The 21,002-nt window shown below is 48.3% G+C and overlaps 1 protein-coding gene across 1 annotated transcript in view; it reads right to left on the reverse strand.

Annotated features, from left to right (window-relative positions):
* The window catches only part of VAMP4 (vesicle associated membrane protein 4), a 177,128-nt gene that overhangs the window by 13,461 nt on the left and 142,665 nt on the right, over positions 1–21,002 (reverse strand). Inside the window, exon 8 of the mRNA XM_086957617.1 lies at positions 19,128–19,179. Coding sequence (XP_086813743.1) covers positions 19,128–19,179 — 52 coding nt within the window. The remainder of the gene's footprint in view (positions 1–19,127; positions 19,180–21,002) is intronic.

The raw sequence follows: 21,002 nt of genomic DNA on the forward strand, positions 1-21,002 counted from the left end.
AGCTCGATCTTGTCCTTCTTGCGAACCAGGAAGAACCAGGAGTACAGACCTCTTCCTCTCTGAGACAGAGGCACGTCTTCTATCGCCCTTTTCCTTAACAGGATATCTGCCTCCGCCTGAAGCATGCGCAGCTGAAACTGCGAGCTGACCGGTGGAATTGCTGGAGGCGGGCCGGTGAACCGAAGACTGTATCCATTGCAAACAATATTCAGCACCCACTTGTCCTGAGTAATTTTTCTCCACTCTGCCAGAGAAAAATTGAATGCTTCCCCCTACCAGAGTGGGTAACAGATCCGGGGGAAGTAAGTGCTCAGGGCCTAGACCCGGCTGGGCCTTTGGTCGCTGGAGCCGACTGTTGGCCTTTTCTGCCCTTCTGGCGTTTCTGGAACGGCTTACGGAACTGTTGATGTTGCTGCGACTGTCCCAAAGGTTGGCCACGTCCTCTGCCCTGCCCACCGAACCGCCATTGGAATGGGCGGTACGATTTTGTCGCTTCTTTGGGCTTCTCCAGGCCCACAGCCGTTATCGTTTCGGCCTCCGCCTTCATGCGGGCCATTTCGTCATCCGCATGTTTCCCAAAAAGGGTCTCGCCAGAGAATGGAAGGTTGGCTACCCTTTGCTGTGCGTCTGGTTTTAGTGACGTAAGGCGGAGCCAGGCGTGACGTCGCTGGTTAATCCCATGGCAAAAACCATGTGCCGCTAATAGGGATGAGTCTGCTGCAGCGCTGATAATCTGGTTCGCTACCAGCATCCCTTCGTTCAGCACTTCCTGGAAGTCTTCCCGCTTCTCGCGAGGCAAGTGTTACGCAAACTGCTGGAGGGAGTCCCAGAGGGCCCGGTCGTAGCGTCCCAACAAAGCAATGGCACTCACAGCCTTCATAGAGGTCGCCGATGTTCCACATACTTTCCTTCCAGCTGAATCCACCCATCTAGACTCTTTATCCGGGGGAACCGTGGATGAAGGGGTGGTGGCATGTTGTTTGCGGGTCGCCGTCACAATCACAGAATCCGGAGGAGGTTCCGCCCTTAGTCCGGGTCCGAATCGGGAGCCCGGTATTTTTTCAGCAATCTCGATGGGGCCGCCTTAGTCACCGCAGGGGTGAGGAAAAGGTCCATGGCCGGTTCCTCCAGGCCCGGGACCTGAGCCAGCAGTGGACGAGACAGGTGTTTCTGGTGCAGTGTCTCGAAAATGACTGATGTCTTAGGCGTGGGCACCGTCAAATATATGCCCAATTTGGCAGAGCCTCTCAAAAGAACATCATGGAACGCCACCAGGTCATCAATCGGAGACACCCTCGTGTCCGGTGATCCCGACAAGGTCGGAGAGTAGTCCCTGGTCCCTGAGGACCTCGTGCGAGAGCGAGATCTGTGCCTCCTATGGCGGTGTCTCGACCGCGTGGACGACCTGTGGCGCGATCGCTCCTTCCTCCTAGAGCGAGAGCGTGATCTCCCGGCCCGTAGACGCTCCACAGGTTTCCGTGGGGGCGTCTTCCTCGGTTCCTCCTGGCGTCTAGGTGTAGGGGTCCCCTTAGGAGGTGTCGGCAGAGGAGGCAATGACGTCAACCTCGGCAGAGGGACCGGGGGTATCACCGACCGAGGGGCAGGCCCATGCGGTGGAAGCGGTGGTAGTGGTCGTCCTGGTGGAAGTGGAGGGTTGGTGGGAGGGTCCTCCTTAGGTACAGGAGGAGGGGGCGACCTAGGCCGAGTTGGTGTATACACCACCGAGTACACCGAGCCCGGTGACTCCTTCGGCGAAGGGGACTGCGACCCAGCCACTTCAGCAGGGGATCGCTTTCTCTTGCGTCCTCCACTAGATCCAGCCTGACTTCTGGTGCCAGAACTCCTCTTGCGCCGTTTAGGAGAGTGAGAGCGACTCCTAGACGCCGATCTCTTTGTTCTAGAGGCTGAGCGTCGCTTTTCTGGCGTCGAATGCCGCCTCCGCGACGTCGACCTCTCCTTTCTCGACGACGAGCGCCGATGCCTTCGCTCCGTCTTCGACGTCGATAGGTCGATGCCGATGCCGACGATGACGACGACGACGATGCAGTCGACGGTGGTTTAGACGGCGGCCTATCCAGGCCCTTCGACGTCGAATCTTCAGGCCGTCTCAACCTGGAGCCCCGGGGAGATGGGGAACACACCGTCGTCATCCCTCTCGACGTCTTTGTCGATGCAATCGATGCCGACAGAGACCGGGACCGTTTGCTGGCCTTCCTGCCTCTAGGGAGCCCCCCAGAGGCCTCAGCAGAGGCAGAGGGAACCTACCCAGCCTGCCCAGACCCACCTGCAGCCTGCAGTCGTCTCTCTTCAAGGCCTTGAAGCCTAATCTTCAGCCTGTCCCTCAGGGTCCTTGCTGAAAATTGCTGGCAGATGTCACAGTCTTCAGGGACATGTGTGTCAGGGAGACAGACGATGCAGACGTCGTGTGGATCACTCTTGGCTTTCTTCCTTCCACATGCTGGGCATTTGTCTTAAAGACCAGGCATTTTAGAGCCCCAAAAAGCCTGAACCAACACACAGGAGAGAAGAGAAGCACAAAGAAATATATACTCAAACACTTTTATCCAAAAAAGTCCAATAAACCCTTGAAACAAGGGAGGGCTCAATGCCAGGGTCCTGTTAGCAGGAGCCGGAAAAAAGAACTGAAAGTAAGAGGGACCTGCTATGCATTCTGGGATACTGGGAGAAAGTTCTGGAAAGTTCTCTTAAAAGGCACAGTATCCTATTTAAGCCACATAATGACAGCCTATGGGGCTTGTCTGTCCATGCCTTCCTCTCTATCCTTCCAGAGTCTTTTACTGGTGGAGGCAAGTTTCTCTATGGTAGAAACTGGGCAGGCTGTGTGGTGTGTGGTGTTATTTGGTGGAATTTCTAGTTGAAGTACTGGACAGTGTAGAATGTGGATATAGGCTGCATTATTGGTCTTTAAATTCTCTCTTAAGTGTCTTTGCAGTTTCTGCATGATTTGACAATTTAAGAGATTATTTTTGATTACCGGGGTCCACACACATGGGCGTGACTATTCACTAGATTATGACTATACACAGAGATCCCCTACTACAGAACGATCTTTCTGGTGGATATTCAATTTACTTAGATTTCTCATCTGTAGAGCAATCCCAGACGTCCGACTGGATCAAGAAACTTCAAAGTTCTCATGTCGCTGGTAGAGTGTGCTGGCTTCAGTTGACACCAGAAGGGATGTCAGCAAACAAAGTCCAGGGTTAATTCGACCCCCCCCTGACATGCTCGCGGCCGACATCATAGTATTGCCTAAGCCGGGCAAGGATGCTATGCAGTGTGCCGCCTTCAGGCCCATATCCTTGCTCAATCTCGACCTCAAGCTTTTAACATATTTTCTGGCGGCGAGACTGGGATAATGTTTACCCGGCATTATAGAACTCGATCAGTCGGGATTCATCCCCAATAGGCAGTGCAGTGACAACACCAAGCGCCTCTTACATTTCATTGATAAAGCACACTTTAACAACTCCGACCCTGCGCTACTCTCGGTCGACGCTGAGAAATCATTCGACAGGGTGGAATGGGGTTTTCTGGATCAGACTCTGGTGCTCTTCGGAATAGGGGATCGCTTCAGGGCAAGGGTCGCCAGCTGCAATTAGACACCTCGGGCACCAATCCGCGTCAATGGTATTGGCTCGCAACCCTTTGACATCCGGCGGGACACCAGACAGGGTTGCCCACTCTCGCCTTTACTCTTTGAGCTCTACATAGAACCGCTTGCGCAGAGAATCTTGGATAATCCTGATACGACTGGTGTCGCCTTCGTGGGCGAGCCACATACTATCAGCTTCTACGCCGACGATATAATGGCGGCTTTAGACAATCCCGCACAGTCCGTGCCAGCTTTTCTGAAAGAAATGGAGGCCTTTGGGAAAGTATCGGGGTTCAAAATGAACATAGGGAAATCCATGATCCTCCCACTGGGCCGTAACGCTCGCAAGTCCGCTGGCGGTTTTAAGCCATATAGGGGACTGTCCTCTCGCACTTCAATCCCATACTTAGGAATTACCTTGACACCGAGCACTATACAGACCGTCGACCGGAACTAATCGGATTTGTATACCCAAATTCAGGGAGACCTGAGGAGATGGCGGCAACAATCGATTTCATTGTTGGGGCGCGTGGCAGCGGTTAAAATGTCCCTGCTACTCAAGGTCCTATATGTGTTCCAAACCCTTCCTGTGACTCCACCGCTAGGAATACGAAAGAAACTACGAGATGCAATATAGCAGTTCATATGGGCCGGGAAGCGCCCACGGATGCGCAGAGACCTCGCTCAACGTGCTTCACAGAAGGGGGGGACTGGGGATTCCTAACCTGGTGAGGTATTTTCAGGCGACACAGCTACGCTACCTCCTGGAATGGAACCGCCCAGTCAGAGAAGAGGTGGCTCTTCCAAGACAGAGCGATGGCACATATGTCGCTCTGGAAAGTCCTTTTTTTGAAACGCTCGGATAGACCGGCATAACTTAATAAGTCACCCATCACTCGCACGATACTCAGAGTATGGGACGCGGTGGCGGTCAGAGGGGGCCTCACCACCTTCCCTTCACCTATCACACTACTCTTTGACAACCCTGCCTTTGCCCCGGGTCTGGAGCCTCAGGCGTTTGACCAGTGGAGAACTTCTAACTGCAGATCTGCGGGACATATATTCGACCTAGATAGCTTCATTCAGCTTGATGCCCTAACGGGGATGTATAATCTAATTGCACCACAGCGTTACCAGTATTTCCAGATCAGACACTGGCTGACGCTGCTGGACACGCGGCAGTTAGTGGGCAGGCGACTCACGGCCTTAGAGAAATGGCTCATCACAAAAACGACTGACAGACAATCGTTCACGGACCTCTATAAAATGATCAGTCCACCATCACTCCCACAACGCTCTGCTGGTCAGAGAAGATGGAAAACAGAATTGGGGAGAAGCTTTACAGACAAAGAATGGCGAGATATAGATCATAGGGTCCACCATTCAGCCGGGAACACGGCCAGTAAGGAATCTGCAGTTAAGATTACGTTGTACTGGTACTTTATCCCAGCTCCACTAAATAGGGGTAACCCAAACCGCAACCCTACATGCTGGAAGGGTTGTGACGAGATAGGGACCCTAACTCGCCTGCTTTGGTAATGTGTAGAGGTGACCGACTACTGGACTGCAGTTCTGGACGAAATCAACGCACACTTCAAACACAGATTCCCCGCTTCCCAGCTTATACATTGTTAGGACTTCCAAACGCACTCACATTCCCACTAAAGTCGAACAGAGGGAAACAAATGGGGTTAGCAATGGGGGCTGCAGTTCAGCATATCCTTTCGCTCTGGGGCACTACGAGGCGCCCGACACACACAGGCTGGCTCCATAGACTCTGGTATATATTGGGCATGGAACGGATTCAGGCAACCATCACGCAATCCATGGAGTAATTTTCTACCATCTGGCAACCCTTCCTTACTTTGCTAGCCAAGGAATTTAACGAACTCACATGTCCGAAATACCTAAGATTGCTGCGGCTCACGGGCGCATCTTCCACGGGGGCCACCCCCACATGAGTGGGAAAGCGCAGGCACTCTGTCCCTGCGCCTCCACAAGGCGAAGAAGAGACAAACAAGTTACTTACCTTAGGTAACGCTTTTTTGGTAGATACAGTATCTGCCTGTGGATTCCTCACCTTGTGTATATCCCCTTGCGTCAGCAACATTCGGAAATTCTTTTTGTAGCTTCGCGCCGACGTGGATGACGTCATAGAGGCACGGCATCGCGCGCGACTCCGCTCTGACATCACCGACACCATAATAGGCCCACGCCAGCGTGATGACATCAGTTCCCTTTTTTCCGCGTCGTCGACGCCAACGGTTTCAGGGAATCTCTGTAGCTGTTGGTAACTTTGTTACTGTTTACTCGATTTTCCTGCTTCTTTGTATCTCTAGCGATGTAGACTAAGAAGACCGTGTTGAAGCCTTGTAGAGAGTGCAGCAAAATTATGTCAATCACGGACCAGCACGAGGATTGTATCTGGTGCCAGAGTTCAGACCATGATGTCGACGGCTGCTCTTCGTGTAGAAAAATGAACCCGAAGGCGCTTCGTGAGAGGAAGACCAAGCTTCTGATGGCAAAGTTGAGAGGTAGCAAAGAAAAGAAAACCTCGAGATCACGTTCGAGAAGGGCAAGGTCGAAGTCTAGGTCGCGATCAAGATCACGTACGGTGTCGCCTTCGAAGTCTTTATCCGATCATGCTTCGAAGAAAAAACATAAGAAACGAAGGCATGAGTCTCGACATCACTCCGGTAAGGGTTCGGACTCGAGACCGAAGTCGCCTAAGAGGAGGCATGGAAAGGATTTTGTGTCTCCATCACCGGAAGTCTTGGATCCAGAAGGTGAAACTTCGCCTTTGGAGTCGCAGGCTCATTCACCGACTCCGGTTCCGAATCCATCTCCGGCGCCTTCCCAGGCTCAAGAGGATGAAGAGGTCCCTTTGGATGAGGGCTCAGTACCTGTGGAAGAAGAGGCGAATCCGGAACATACATCCCCGTTAGGGCATCAAGCTGAATGAAGCTATCTAGGTCGAATATATGTCCCGCAGATCTGCAGTTAGAAGTTCTCCACTGGTCAAACGCCTGAGGCTCCAGACCCGGGGCAAAGGCAGGGTTGTCAAAGAGTAGTGTGATAGGTGAAGGGAAGGTGGTGAGGCCCCCTCTGACCGCCACCGCGTCCCATACTCTGAGTTTCGTGCGAGTGATGGGTGACTTATTAAGTTATGCCGGTCTATCCGAGCGTTTCAAAAAAAGGACTTTCCAGAGCGACATATGTGCCATCGCTCTGTCTTGGAAGAGCCACCTCTTCTCTGACTGGGCGGTTCCAGATTTCATCCTTGCACATTGCACTTTCTTATGGCCTTTCCTAAACAGGCAAGTTGGTGTGAGACTAACCCCCTGCCCGTGCAATAACTCAGCCCAACAAAGCACGATGCACTTTGTGCTGTTTTGTAAGCTCTACAAAGCCTGCGTTGAGCAAGACTCGCCCCTGTTCTTGCAAAGAGGGTTTTAACTATTTACGATCTCCATCTACTGCTGCTATTTGTAATGGTGTGCTCAACTTCATTTGAACTGCTTTAGTAATTAGGAAACGCTATGAATTGTAACAGGAGTACAAAATTTGTGTTTTAAAATGTTACACCTCTCAAGTTTATATATATGTATTTTATGCCAGACTTTTTCATAAGCTTTTCTGTATGTTTAAATTATTTTATGTACGTATGCAAACTTTTATGATTTTTATCGAATAAAGTTATTTTGACTGATTGAGTATCCACCAGAAGGACTAGGTTACTTAACCCGTAAGCATCTGTTCTTGGCATGTAGTGCTGCTGATTCACATGCTTTACATAAGTATGCCATCTAATGTTGGACCAAAAACAACTTCAGATTGTTTTGTCGTGGGTAGGTGAGAATGTAAGAAGGTGAGAATGCTGTGCATGTAAGCATTAAGCTGTCCAATCATTAGTTTGAAATCAAGTGTATGAACTGCAACCTACACAAGACGTTTTTGGGGAAGAGGGGAGGTGCATGTGAATTTACCACACTACATGCCAAGAACAGATTCTTACCGCGTAAGTAACATAATCCGCTCGAGGCATTGGTGCTGTAGCTACACATGCTTTGCATAGACTGTAAAGCAGTCCCATTCCCTAGGTAGTGGTTAACTTGTGGGGGTTACAGTTGTTTGAAAAAGAGTTTTAAGTACTGCTTAACCAACACTGGCTTGCTAGCGTGCAAATACATCCAAACAATGTTTTGTGAAGGTGTGTGGAGTAGACCATGTTGCTGCATTACAAATATCAGAAATAGCAATGTTCCCTAAAAAAGCCATAGAAGCTACAATTTGTTTAGTGGAGTGCGCTTTTGATGCAACAGGTAAAAGTTGTTTGCATAGCATATCTGAATGCATTGAACTATCCATCTTAAAATGCCGGATTTAGAAATTGCTTTTCCTAAACGAGAAGGTGCAAAGGCAACAAGCACGTTTTTAGTTTTCCTAAAGGATTTAGTCCTGTTGATGTAATATATTAATGCCTCTTTTACATCTAAAGTGTGCAATGCCCTTTCTGCAACTGTATCCGGTTGTGGGGACAACACAAGTAAATCAATGGATTGATTAATATGGAAACTGGAAACTACCTTTGGTAGGAATTTAGGGTTAATTCTGAGCACTACCTTGTCCCTGTGTAGTTGAAAGAAAGGCTCTTCTAGGGTTAACACGCAAATTTCACTGACCCTTCAAAGAGAAGTAATAGCAATTAAAAAGGCAGAATTCCATTAAAGATATTGCAATTGACAAGAATGTAATGGTTCAAAAGGAGGGCCCATCAATCTTGTTAGAACAATGTTTAAGTTCCATGCCGGGCAGGTGAAAGTCTAGAAGGAATTATTCTTCAAGTCCCTCCATAAAATCTTTTATAACAGGAATTTTAAACACGGATAAGTGTTGTCTATTTTGGAGATATGATAAAAGATGTAATCTTATAGATGTATATGTTAATCCAGCAGTTTGTAAATGCAATAGGTATAAAATAAGAGTTCGTATTATTGCCTGAAGAGGGTTAATGTTTTGCTTGTGACAGAACGTAACAAAGCATTTCCATTTTGCTGCATAACATTGCCTTGTAGTTGGTTTACAAGCCTCGTTAAGAATGTTCATAAAGTCTTGGAGCAAATGTAAGCACCCACACTCTAAGACTTCAGTAGCCAAATTGCAAGATACATTTATTTTGGATTGGGTTGTCTTAATGTTCTATGGCTCTGAGTGAGAAGGTCCGGGTTCAGGTGACACTTCTCGTGTGGGACTAGAGATAGTTCCATGAGTGTTGAGAACCATGGTTGTCAAGCCCATGTGGGAGCTAATAGGAGACTCAGACAAACCTCTCTCACCTTGATACTGACTACTAATGGAAGTAGTGGGAGAGGTGGAAAAGCATATGTAAATATTCCTGACCAGTTCGTCCATAGAGCATGGCCTTTGGATTTGACGGATGTGATATCAGCTTTCGAAGTGTGGGCATTTCAAGTTCTTTTGTTGCAAACAGGTCCATCTATAGGAACCCCCACTTGTGAAAGTATGGTTGAAGAACATTGGTGCAAATCTCTGATTCGTGGACCTGTTGTGATCTGCTCAGAAAATCCGCAATCAGATTGCTTGTCCCTGGGACATGTTCTGTTAACAGATGAATGTTGTGGTGTATTGCCAACTTCCATATTTTCTGAGCTAAGTGAGATAATTGGAGAATAAGGACAACTTTGTGCTGTTGGTGAGTTAGGAAAGCTTCTGATCGCTAGATGAACAGCTTGCAGCACTACGTGATAGATATGGAGATACTGGGGTTTAAAATCCCATAGTCCCTGAACAGTAAGGTTGTGGAGATGTGCTCCTTAATCTCTAAGGAAAGCATCTGTTTATGTGGGGAACTGGATCTTGAAACGGCTGCCCCTGGGATAGATTATTTGAATTTTACCATTGCAGAGAGTGATACGTACGGCTCATGTCCTGGAGTCTGAGAAATGTTTTGGCTGGAACGCGGGTTCCGGTTTGAAATTGTTGAATTAATGTTAGTATGTTGTGTATTCTGTGTTTGGGGATGCGAACGTTAAATTTGTGTTGAGCATGGTCCGTCGAAACGCTTGAGTAGTAGCTGGCTGTAGAGGAGATTTTTGTAGGTTGACGGTGAACCCTCGTTGATGAAGTAAATCTACAGTCTTTTGAGTGTTTTGTTTGCAAAGTGTGAATGTGTTTGCTTTGATTAGCCAGTCGTCTAGATAAGAGAAGACATGAATGTTTTCTCTGCACAGGTGTGCTGCCACATCTGCTAAACATTTTGTCTCTTGGTGCTGTAGTGATCCCAATTTCTCCGATCTAGAAATCTGAGGTATTTTCTGTGTGCAGGATGAATTGGTATAGGGAAACAAGGGTCCTTTAGATCGAAGGTTGCCATGAAGTCTCCTTTTTGTAGTAAAGGAATGATCTCTTGAAGAGGTACCATGTGGAAATGTTATGATAATCTGTAAGGATTTAGTGGTCTGGGATCTAGAATGGGCTTGAGGGATCCATCTTTTTGAGGAATAAGGAAATATAATGTCTATACCCCTGTTCCCTGAAATTGTGAAAGAACTGGTTCTATTGCTCCCTTTTGTAACAGAGCTGTTATTTCTTGTTGCAGAAGGATTTGATGTTGCATGGATAGTTTGTGTTTGCGAGGTGGCATATTTGGAAGAGTGGTTATACGCTGCAGACAAACATGTTGGATAATGTCTAAGACCCATTGGTCTGTTGTAATTGAATTCCAATTCCCGAGAAATTGCTGAAGGCCACGCCCAGCCGGTGTCTGGGGTTGGGGGGGGGGGTAAGATAAAGGAGCCATTGTTTAGTATTGGTATTTGAGGAACGGTATGGTTTCCTCTGCCACTTCCTTTAAAACGGTTACCTCTGTAAGAATCTCTGTAGAAGATTTTTGTTGTTGGGGTTTGTCCCAGAGTTTTTTTATTGCAAACCAGAGGGCCCCTTGGTTTTAATTGGGCCTAAGAAAGGAACCTCTATAGGTGTTAGTTTGTAGAGCTCCAATTGATTTTGCTACCTCATTTTCCTTTTTCAATTCTCAGCAGTTGTATCCACTTGAGGGCCGAAGTGATGTTCCTTATCAAACAGGAGATTTAATATGGTTTGTTGTACCTCAGGTTTGAAACCAGATACCCTTAACCATGCATGTCTTCTTATTAGGACACTGGTATTTATACTTCTAGCAGCAGTGTCTGGTGCATCTAATGCACACTTAATGGAATTGTTGGGATAAGTTGGCCTTCATTGACAATCTCTTGATCTCTTTTTCTGTGCTTCTCTGGGAGGTGCTGGAGAAGTCCCTCTATTTCGTCCAAGTTGTCCTGTCATATCTTGCTAATAATGCTCAACTATAGGCTCTACGCCACTGATTAGATGCTTGTGCTGCAACTCTTTTACCAGAGGCAGAGGCATCCATAAGTTTGGACTCCTATTCTGGTGGTGGTGCTCCTCCATTTTGGGAGTTAGCTCTTTTCCTAGCATTGGTTACCACTAAAGAGTCAGGGGCTAATTGACCTCTAATAAAAATCAGGTCTGATGGTGGTGGCTTGAATTTATTATCAATGCAAGGAGTAATTATTCTTGCTTTGACAGGTTGTTTAAAAATGTAATATGCATGAAGTGTCATACCCTTTAGAAGTGGTAAATATTGTGCCCCTATTTGTGTGGTAGACAAAATCTCAAAGAGGAAATCATCCTCTACTGAGACCTTATATAAAGGCACCGGATTAAGTGGCTGCTCTAGCTATGAGATCCTGATTAGTTGATGCATCATTAGGTGGTGATTGACAGCTACGACATAAATCGGGATCAGTGTAAACATGAGAGTCAATATTATAATCTTCAAGAATCCCCTGGTTGCGTGTCATCTAGGATGTCCTGATCATCCTCTACTGTGGACTGAGGAGACATGTTACCTGACTCTGATAATTGTGGTGAGTTAGGTGGCAGAGTGGGGGCTGGAGGTGTCGACTGTGGTACAGGTGTAGTAGGAATGGGAATGTGCAATGGACTAGTTGCAGCATCCTTTCTTTTCTTCTTTAGGTGTTTAACACGAATGTCCAAAGCCTCCTCAAAACTCAACTCCTTCTTAGGAGTATGTTTTGGTGGCTGTATCATCATTTTCTTTGTTCCAGGATGTATTTGAAGTGTTTTCTGTTTCGGATCGAGCTTTTGATGAAATTGCTCAAGGATTGGCTCTGGAGGAGATATTGTAATGAAAACAAAGCTTTTTGGTTGTGGAAGCTTTGTCTTTGATGGAGGAAGGTTTGATTCCGAAATAACACGCAATTTTTTTCGGTGCAGAGACCGAAGAGTAAGGTGTTTTGGTCTCAGATGGAAGGGATATAAATGCCCCTGCTGTAGGCTGAACTTTCAGGGCCAAGCCGGAGGGCGAGGCTTCAGAGTCATGTTTTCGGAGCACAACATGGCTTGTGTGCAGTGGTGGCCCTTGAGCAGTTTTTTGGTGGAAGCTGAGGATTTAGTTTTCGGTGCATGGGTTGAAGTACTCAAGGTATGCGTTTCTGTGCTGGCTGAAGACTGAGTCTTCTTCTGATCGAGACTCTGAGTCATGTATGGAAAGTGATTCCTCTTATGCCGCTGACGCCTCGTCTTCCTCATCTTGTCAGAGAAAGAGGTCAGGGACATCGTCCATTTTCTCATGCTGCATTTCTTGTCTTCTAGCCCTACAATCTTGAAGAGTCTTTTTAGACCGGAAAGACTACAGGCCTCGCAGGTGTCTTCCCGATGTTCGGGTGAGAGTCATAAGTTGCAAACGGGATGTTGGTCTGTGTGTGGGTATTTTGAGTGGTACTTCGGACAGAAATGGAACAGAGTGCGTCCCATTAGCAGGTCATTCTTGATCTCATTGGAAATGGAGAAGTATTGCCCGGCCGCTATGAAGTTTAAGTATCAGAAGTATACGATACCGATCAAGACTATACCGTCGAGATATACAACAGACCGAAAGGAGACTCGAACCAGAGCGTGAGATACTACATCTGAACCAGTCGGCGGAAAAAAACAATCTGAAGATGGCCTCGATGACCATGCACAGTATTCCCAAGAGGAGTCACACAACCTCGTGACTCGAGGAAAACTTCCTGGGACAAAAACCACTTGTAATTATCCGAGCCCAACACTAGATGGTGGACTTATGCAAAGCATGTATATCTACAGCACACATGCCTCGAACAGATAATTATCGCAGTGTAGGGAGTTTCGTCTGATAGATACCTCTACCTACAGATTTCTCACCTGTAGAGCACATTTCAGAGCAATACCCCACACCAGGAGGGTTGACTGATTGCTAGGTCTGTCCTGGAAGATTTCCGCATCTAGCAAAGTGTCCTGCCCTACACACCTTTGAATCCAGGCAGTAATGCTTGGCAAAAGTATGCAGTGACGCCAGCACCCACACCCCAGAGATTTCTGCTACGGGGACGCCTTAAGACTAGAGCGGAAGTCATAGACTTGGCGTCTGGTAGAATGAGCTCTTAAGCTTTCTGGATGGTCTTTCGTGTCCAAAGCATAGCAGGTTTTGATGCAAATGATGATCCACCTTGAAAGAGTCCTTTTATGCACCTTCTTAGCATTGTAGTATGTGACAAATAGCTAGCCATCTAGGCGCATGTCCGTGGTGTAGTGCAGATCGAAGTTGCCAGCTTGCCTAGGATCCACACCTCCAATGGATGGGACGGGAGAGTAAAAGGTTGGAAGTGTGATGGACGAAGATGTAAAGGAGTTACCACTTTTGGCAGGAAAGCTGCTCTGATTCTCAACACAAATTTGTCAGGAAAGAAACCGGTAAAAGGAGGACAAGAACGGAGAGCTTTGAACTTGCTTACCAGTCTGTCAGTGTTGACAGCTACCGGAAACAGTTTTGAGAGTCAACATCCTCGAGGGACAAGTGTGTAGCCTCCCACTGAGTCCCCATAAGACTAAATTAAAGTCCCACTGAGGTCCAGCAAAAGAAGTCAGTGGATAAAATTTGTCAACCCCTTTAAAAAGCATGCATGACAATGGGGCTCTTAAAAAAAGGATGGTTGGTCAGACAGAGGAATGTAAACGTGGCAGCTTAACAACCCTTGACAGTGTCTATTTCACAGCGTCTCTGAGCAAGAGGGCCTGAGGCAGCTTGGTCTGCAAGAAGTCCACATTATTAACCGCACACCAACCAACAAAGTTGCTCCATCCACCCAAGTAAGCAAATTTGGTGAAGGGGCGATATACTGACAAGACAACAGCTTCAACACCCAACCGACGAACGCCACGTCCAACTCGACCGAACCACCGCCCCCCACCACCACCCTTCGCGCCTGGACTCCGATCTGCACCGAAGAAACCGTCCGCATGATGAACTCCATCCACTCCGGATCTCCGACCGACCCCTGCCCTCACCACGTCTTCAACAAGGCCGACGCCGTCATTGCACCCCACCTGCGGGACATCATCAACACCTCCTTCACCACCGCCACCTTCCCTGAGAGCTGGAAGCATGCCGAACTCAGCGCTCTACTCAAGAAACCAACAGCGGAGCCCACCGAACTCAAGAATTACCGCCCCATCTCGCTGCTCCCGTTCCCAGCCAAAGTCATCGAGAAGACCGTCAACAAGCAGCTGGCCGCCTTCCTCGAGACGAACGGATCCCTCGACCCCTCACAGTCTGGCTTCCGAGCCAACCACAGCACCGAGACCGCCCTCATCGCTGCCACCGATGACATCCGAACCCTGATGGACAACGGAGAAACAGCGGCCCTCATCCTACTAGACCTCTCCGCGGCCTTGGACACCGTCTGCCACCGCACCCTAGTGCAGCGCCTCAGCAACGTCGGAATCCAGGAGAAGGCGCTGGAATGGATCATCTCCTTCCTCGACGGAAGTACACAGAGAGTCCGTCTACCACCGTACAAGTCAGAGGCCACCGAAGTCATCTGCGGCGTCCCCCAAGGATCCTCGCTGAGCCCAACCCTCTTCAACGTCTACATGAGCCGCCTCGCGGCCATCGCACGCCAACACAACCTCAACATCATCTCCTACGCCGACGATACCCAGCTGATCCTCTCCCTGACCAACAACCCCGCCGCCGCCAGAGCCAACCTTCACGAAGGAATGAAAGAGGTAGCCGAGTGGATGTCGACCAGCCGCCTGAAGCTGAACTCGGACAAGACAGAAGTCCTCATCCTGGGATCCTCGCCCTCCGCCTGGGACGACTCCTGGTGGCCCCCCGCCCTGGGCACCGCACCCAAACCGACAGACCACGCACGCAACCTGGGCTTCATCCTGGACTCCTCCCTCTCCATGACCAAGCAAGTCAACGCCGTCTCCTCGTCATGCTTCAACACCCTGCGCATGCTACGGAAGATCTTCCGGTGGATCCCCACCGAGACCAGGAAGACTGTCACCCAGGCATTCGTCACCAGCCGACTGGACTACGGCAACGCCCTCTACGCCGGAACCACCGCCAAGCTCCAGAAGAGACTCCAACGGATCCAGAACGCCTCAGCCAGACTCATCCTCGACATCCCACGACACAGCCACATCTCCGGACACCTAAAAGACCTGCACTGGCTCCCGGTCAACAAGAGAATCACCTTCCGTCTCCTTACCCACGCACACAAAGCTCTTCACGACCAAGGCCCGAGCTACCTCAACAACCGCATCAACTTCTACGCTCCCAAAGGACACCTCCGATCAGCCAGTCACGCCCTCGCCGCCGTCCCCCGCATCCGAAGAACGACAACAGGAGGAAGGTCCTTCTCCTACCTGGACGCCAAGACCTGGAACTCCCTCCCGACCGACCTGCGCCTGACCCAAGACCACCTCGCCTTCAGGAAGAAGCTCAAGACCTGGCTGTTCGGGTAGCAGGAGCACCCCCCCCTAGCGCCTTGAGACCCTCCGGGTAAGTAGAGCGCTCTATAAATGCCTATGATTGATTGATTGATAACATCTACCTCCCGTGGCAACTGAAAGGAAATCCAATGTCCCCGCTCAATCTCAAAGCATGTAGGTGAAGGCCTTGGAGAGTGGGATAAACAAAATGCCTGACTAGGAAAGCAGGTTCAGCCTAAATGAAAGGCTCACGTCGTACAGCAGAGACGCGGTTGACTGAAGATGGCGTAACATCACCTCAAACGGCCTTTGATTAGAGAGCCTACTAAATACGGCACAAACAGATGCCCGACCTCCAGAAATGGACCATGACTACTGCCCTCACCTTCATGAAGGCTCACGGTTCAGATGTTAAGCCAAAGGAAAGTACTGCAAGCTGGTAATGCATAGAACCCAGAACAAATCACAAGCATTTTCAGTACAACCACAGGATAAGGATGTTGAAATATGCATCATGCAGGTTGAGTGACAATCCAGTCTCCAAGTTCCAAAGCCAGTAGAGCCTTTCCATTTTGAGGAAAAGATTACATTTTCTGAGGTCCAGCATCAGACGCAGACAGTCCTCGTTCTTGGGTACCAGGAAGTAATGTGCATAACGTACTTGTCTTGTTCCTATTCCCACAATCTGAAGGACCCACTGGTCTGAGGTAATGGCCTTCCACTCCTTCAGAAAGAGAACTAGGACTGCTTTCTGGGGATGTGGGAGGAGAAGGGTTGCTGGAGGGATCTACGGCCCCCGACCTTTGCCTGGGCCGAAAATACAAGGACAAACTTGTTTTGGGGCGGCTGTCCATGCGGTTGATAGGACTGCCGTTGCCCCCCCCCCCAAAAAAACCCTCTAGTGTTAATTCTGCAATTTTTGTGGCTTTACCAGTCTTGCTGAAGCTGGTTTTGTTTGAGCCCCAAGTGAAGGAGCCGTGGTCCTACTGGCTTTAAAACTTTCAAACGCTATGTCTTTCTTGCCAAACAACTTGTGCCATCAAACGGAAGATCTATCCAGTATGCCTGTACATCCGTTGAGAAGCCAGAGGTCCTGAACCAGGAATGCGTTTTGTTTGTAACTCGTTCCATAGGCACTTCGGTTGCCGAGTCCACTGTATCAAGACCTAACTTTATATGCCAAACCACATTCTCATCATCCGTAAGGACTTCCTGGAAATAGTCTTGCAGGATCTCTAGAAAACGAGAAATAGTCTGTGCCATTCCTAAGGAGCACGCCAGACAGTAGGCAATGAGAAATTTCAAGGTCATGCTGCAGTTAGTGAAGACCTTCTTTTTCTCATGCTTCCAAGCGCCTGGAATCTCTATCTGCTGGGGCAGTGGGGAACATGCCTTGCAGATGGCCTGAGGATCATGATTTCTGAATGCTGAGACTCTGGTGACAGACGAGCAGAGATATAAGTGGGGCCACCCGGAGCATGGTGGTAGCATCTGACCAGTCAACTGGCTGCTGGGCAGAAGACAGCTTTTCCGAACCACCATGATGGGGTGCAACAAGGTTTTGTTAAACGGCAATAATATATGGATTCTGATTAAGCAGGGATAAGAACTTCTATTAGGACATTTGTTTTAACATCCACTGTTGAAAGTTGGAGATCTAAAACTTATGCTGATTTTTTGAGAACTTCCGGAGCGGGCAGCCCACAGCAAACTCCATTTACACTTCAGGCAATGTGTCAAAACCACTCGCAGAAGATAATTCAGAAATGTCAAAGGAGTTCTCAGCCACTTCTCCCACATACATGTCATGTTAATTGGATTTGTGTAGTGCGGCTAATCACTCAGGGGGTATCCAGGCACTAGAGAAGATGTGAAGGTAGACTGTAGGTATATAAAGAGCCAGGTCTTCAGCTTCTTACCGAATTCCAGACGTGAGGAGGCCCTGGGGTGAAGAGGGATGCTTTTCCATGCTTTGGGTGAGGGGTATGAGAAGGCTAGCCCTCCTGATCTGCTTCTGTGGATGCAGATTGTCTATGCGACAAAGAGGAAAGTAGAGCGTACATCAGATGGGCTAGTAGAGGCGGGAATCGAGGTATACTGGTCCAATGTTGTACAGTGCAAACACAAGGAGATGATGGACGGAGCGATGACATTTTTCAGACACTCACCCCCAGTCACAGATCTGGGTTGAATCCATCATCGTACTTTATCTCACTTTGCCACCCCAGTTCAGACCCAGGCATATAAAAATCAGCCTTGACCCTGTGCCTCATGGGAACAGTCCAGCCCGAACTGCCAAGCCAAGACTTCCCTGGACCGGAAACAAGCATCTTGGGACGGGTTTCGGGGAACACCCCTTACCACCCAGGCTAGCTTGAATTCAGTGGCAAAGTGAGCAAGGGACCCACGTCTGGGCATACCCTGCCAACTTAGGGCGAACAAAACAAAAACAAAGATGATGGACGGTGCTTGCTCACTTTGCCATTGGATTCAAGCCAGCTTGGCTGATGAGGGGTGTTACCCCAAAACCGGTACCAGGATGCTTGTTACCGGTCTATGGAAGACCTGACTTGGCAGTTTGGGGTGTCCATGTCCACCGCTGAAATTAACAACTTATTTGGCTGTAGTAATCCACCACTAATTCTTTGGACCCTGGAGTAGCGTGCTGCTCCCGAAAAGCAATTCAATGCAATTGGGTCTTAACTGCAAACTGGAGCATGCTCTGTTAGATGCGTTACAGACCTCAGTTTTGCCTAGTGTCAACAGTACCAAGTGGCTTTTGGTCCTCAAACAATTGAGCGGCCAAGAATAAATCTCTTGTCCAAGACCTACGAAAATAAGGATTCCTACACCTGAAAACACCAAGGCCTTCTCTGCTCTCAAACTCTTCAATATTTCACAGGTAAGCAAATCCACATCAGCGTGCCACGGAAAAATCTGATTTCAAAGTGCCCTGTAGGAGAGGTTCTTATAGTGCACAATCGCGGAAGACATAAAATGTTTTGGTTGGCTTCAAAAAGGGGCCGTGCATGAAAGGCACTGCTTGAATTTGGTCGTCAAAAGCACAGGCAGAGGCAAGCAGGAGAAGGTGTTGCAGGGGAAGATGCATCTGGAGAAGGAAAATAAATTCAAACAGGAGAACCACAAAGTTCTGAAGTTCTATCCATTCATTTTAAGGGAAAACCGTACTGCCACCCGGAGGTAATTGACAGATCCTATGATGTGCACATGCCCACACTGGGCTCCTGAATCAAACTTTTGATGTGTAAAAAATGTTTTGTGCCCCACGTACAGCAGAGGACGTCCCTTGTGTTTTGAGGAAGAAGAGCTTAAAAGTGACACTGTGGTACTAGAGTCTGAGCATCTCCTTCAGTAAGATGCTACATTCATGCAGGATGAGAGTCCATGGCCCAGATTAGATTTGGTTGTCCAATCAACGTCACATAGGAAGGCGTCACATTAAAAATAAACCCCATGATAAACACCCATATTAAACTTGAGAACAACAACTGAACTTTCTGGATCTAACCATTATGTGGAGTATTTTAGCACAGCAATTTAACCTGAAAACGGACTGACTTTTTCAGGTTACATAATTTAGAAATCTACATATAGAAATAGACACTGCTGTATGAACATTCTACAGATCGCTGCGGAGGATACTCACCGATAATCACCAGCAACATCAGTATAATGACCACAGCCACAATCGCTTTCATCTGAGAGGGAAAACAAGAAGGGTAAAATTGATTTGATAGTGACTTTTAGTTCAAGTTTGCAGGTTCTGACATTATCAACTTACTGGTACCAGAAGTGCCAGAACTTTTTACAGAATGTTAATGGAGCTTAGCAACAAAAAAAAACCAAAAAAAGGAGTATACCACCTGCACATGTGTGCACTCATTGGCTGCTACTACAGAGGTGAGCACACTTGCTGAACTAGTTGTTATTTTGTTTTTGCCATAGGCAAGAGGGGCTGGTGGGAAAGTGCCAATAATGGGAGCCTACAGAATAGGAGTAATAGAGTCACTATGAAGGTAACTTTATTCCAGTCCCATGCAGAGGCACTCTCCCTTTCCCTCCCTACAGATAGAACTTGCAGCATAGACAGAGAGGGAGAAGTGAAGGCAGAAACGTGCAACTTAGGCCACTGTAATCTGATCCACTTAACATCCTGGTAACAATTGGCATAATTCTGAGAAGAAATTCGCATCTGCAGTTCCCTTACCCAGAGCGCAGAGGTGACGGCTATTAGGACGACTATTCTGAGTAGTCGCAGTGAGCAGCTATGTAATGGCACACAAGGGATGCATGTTAGAAAAGTCAACACTAAGTTAAAGTTCCATTGAGGAATGACAGGGAAACTAGCAAATCAGACCGGTGTTTAAATCACCTCTTGCAATGAGTTTTTATCAGAGATGGTTGAACAAGTAAACAGAATAGCCAAAAGGGCAGATAGCGAATTGTCAATTGTGCCCACTGCAAGGTTTTGCTGGTCCAGCAATAAAACATAGTACACTTCCTACAGTTTGACCTGCAGAGAGTCGTAATGATGAGCACAACAATGTTCCCAGAGCCGAGCATAAATGGACTTTGCACAGAGGTGTCAGACTGCAAGGCTAACATCTTCTACAGGGGCTGGCAGATCGGATGCATTTAACTATTGCTGCTCATATCGCAAAAGATGAAGGAGTTGGTTATGGAGACTCAGGTGCAGGACTCTCTCCTGTTGCAGAGACAGGAGATCCTTCCAAAGAGATAGCCAAATCAGAGAAGAAATGATGATGCTCAGGATATCTGGGTACACTCTCCTTGCCCAATACAAGCCTGTTTTGATGACTTGGACCTGGTCTGTCCTGACTTTCCTCAGAACTCTAGGAAGGGGAGATTGGTGGGATACAGGTCTCCTGCCACTGTCTCGCCTACCTAGAGCTCCGTTTCTCACAAAACCAGAATAGATTCTTGTGACTTTCCTAGAAGAAACGCTAGAATGCTGCAGCATTGACACCTTACATTCTTACCAGTGAGGAGCAGCTCTAATCAGGGAATATGCCTCTGGTCAAAGATGCCTCTTGCCACCTTGAGGTGGAGATACCAAGTGTGATCTGCCAGCCAACGTCTCCTAAGCTCATAGACTATCTAATATGGCATTTGAATGCCCCAGCAGTCTACCAGAAAGATATTCTGCTGATCCAGCCACTTCAATAGCATAGGGCCTCCTGGCAGAAGACCCAGGGCCACACACTCCTCTGCTAGTTGCAGAAGTATTACATGGCGGTTGGGTTGACCGTTAGGACCTACACCAGCAGCCTCCTCTTGATTGATAGTAGAGAGGCTTTCAGGGCCAAACAGATCACCTGAAGCACCAAAATACTGATGCAGAGGTGGCTCTCTGCTGGAGACCAGAGGTATCCGATCCCCGAAACCACCTCTGACCTCCCCTTCTCCCGGTTGACCACATCCACCCTAGCAGTCGCCTGCCTGGCACAATCGTGAAGTCTGTGTGTGGGGGGAGGTGGGGGGGGGGGGGCAAAGAATGGCC

Source organism: Lissotriton vulgaris, chromosome 1_1 (assembly GCF_964263255.1).
Source record: "Lissotriton vulgaris chromosome 1_1, aLisVul1.2, whole genome shotgun sequence".
Classification (NCBI taxonomy): domain Eukaryota; kingdom Metazoa; phylum Chordata; class Amphibia; order Caudata; family Salamandridae; genus Lissotriton; species Lissotriton vulgaris.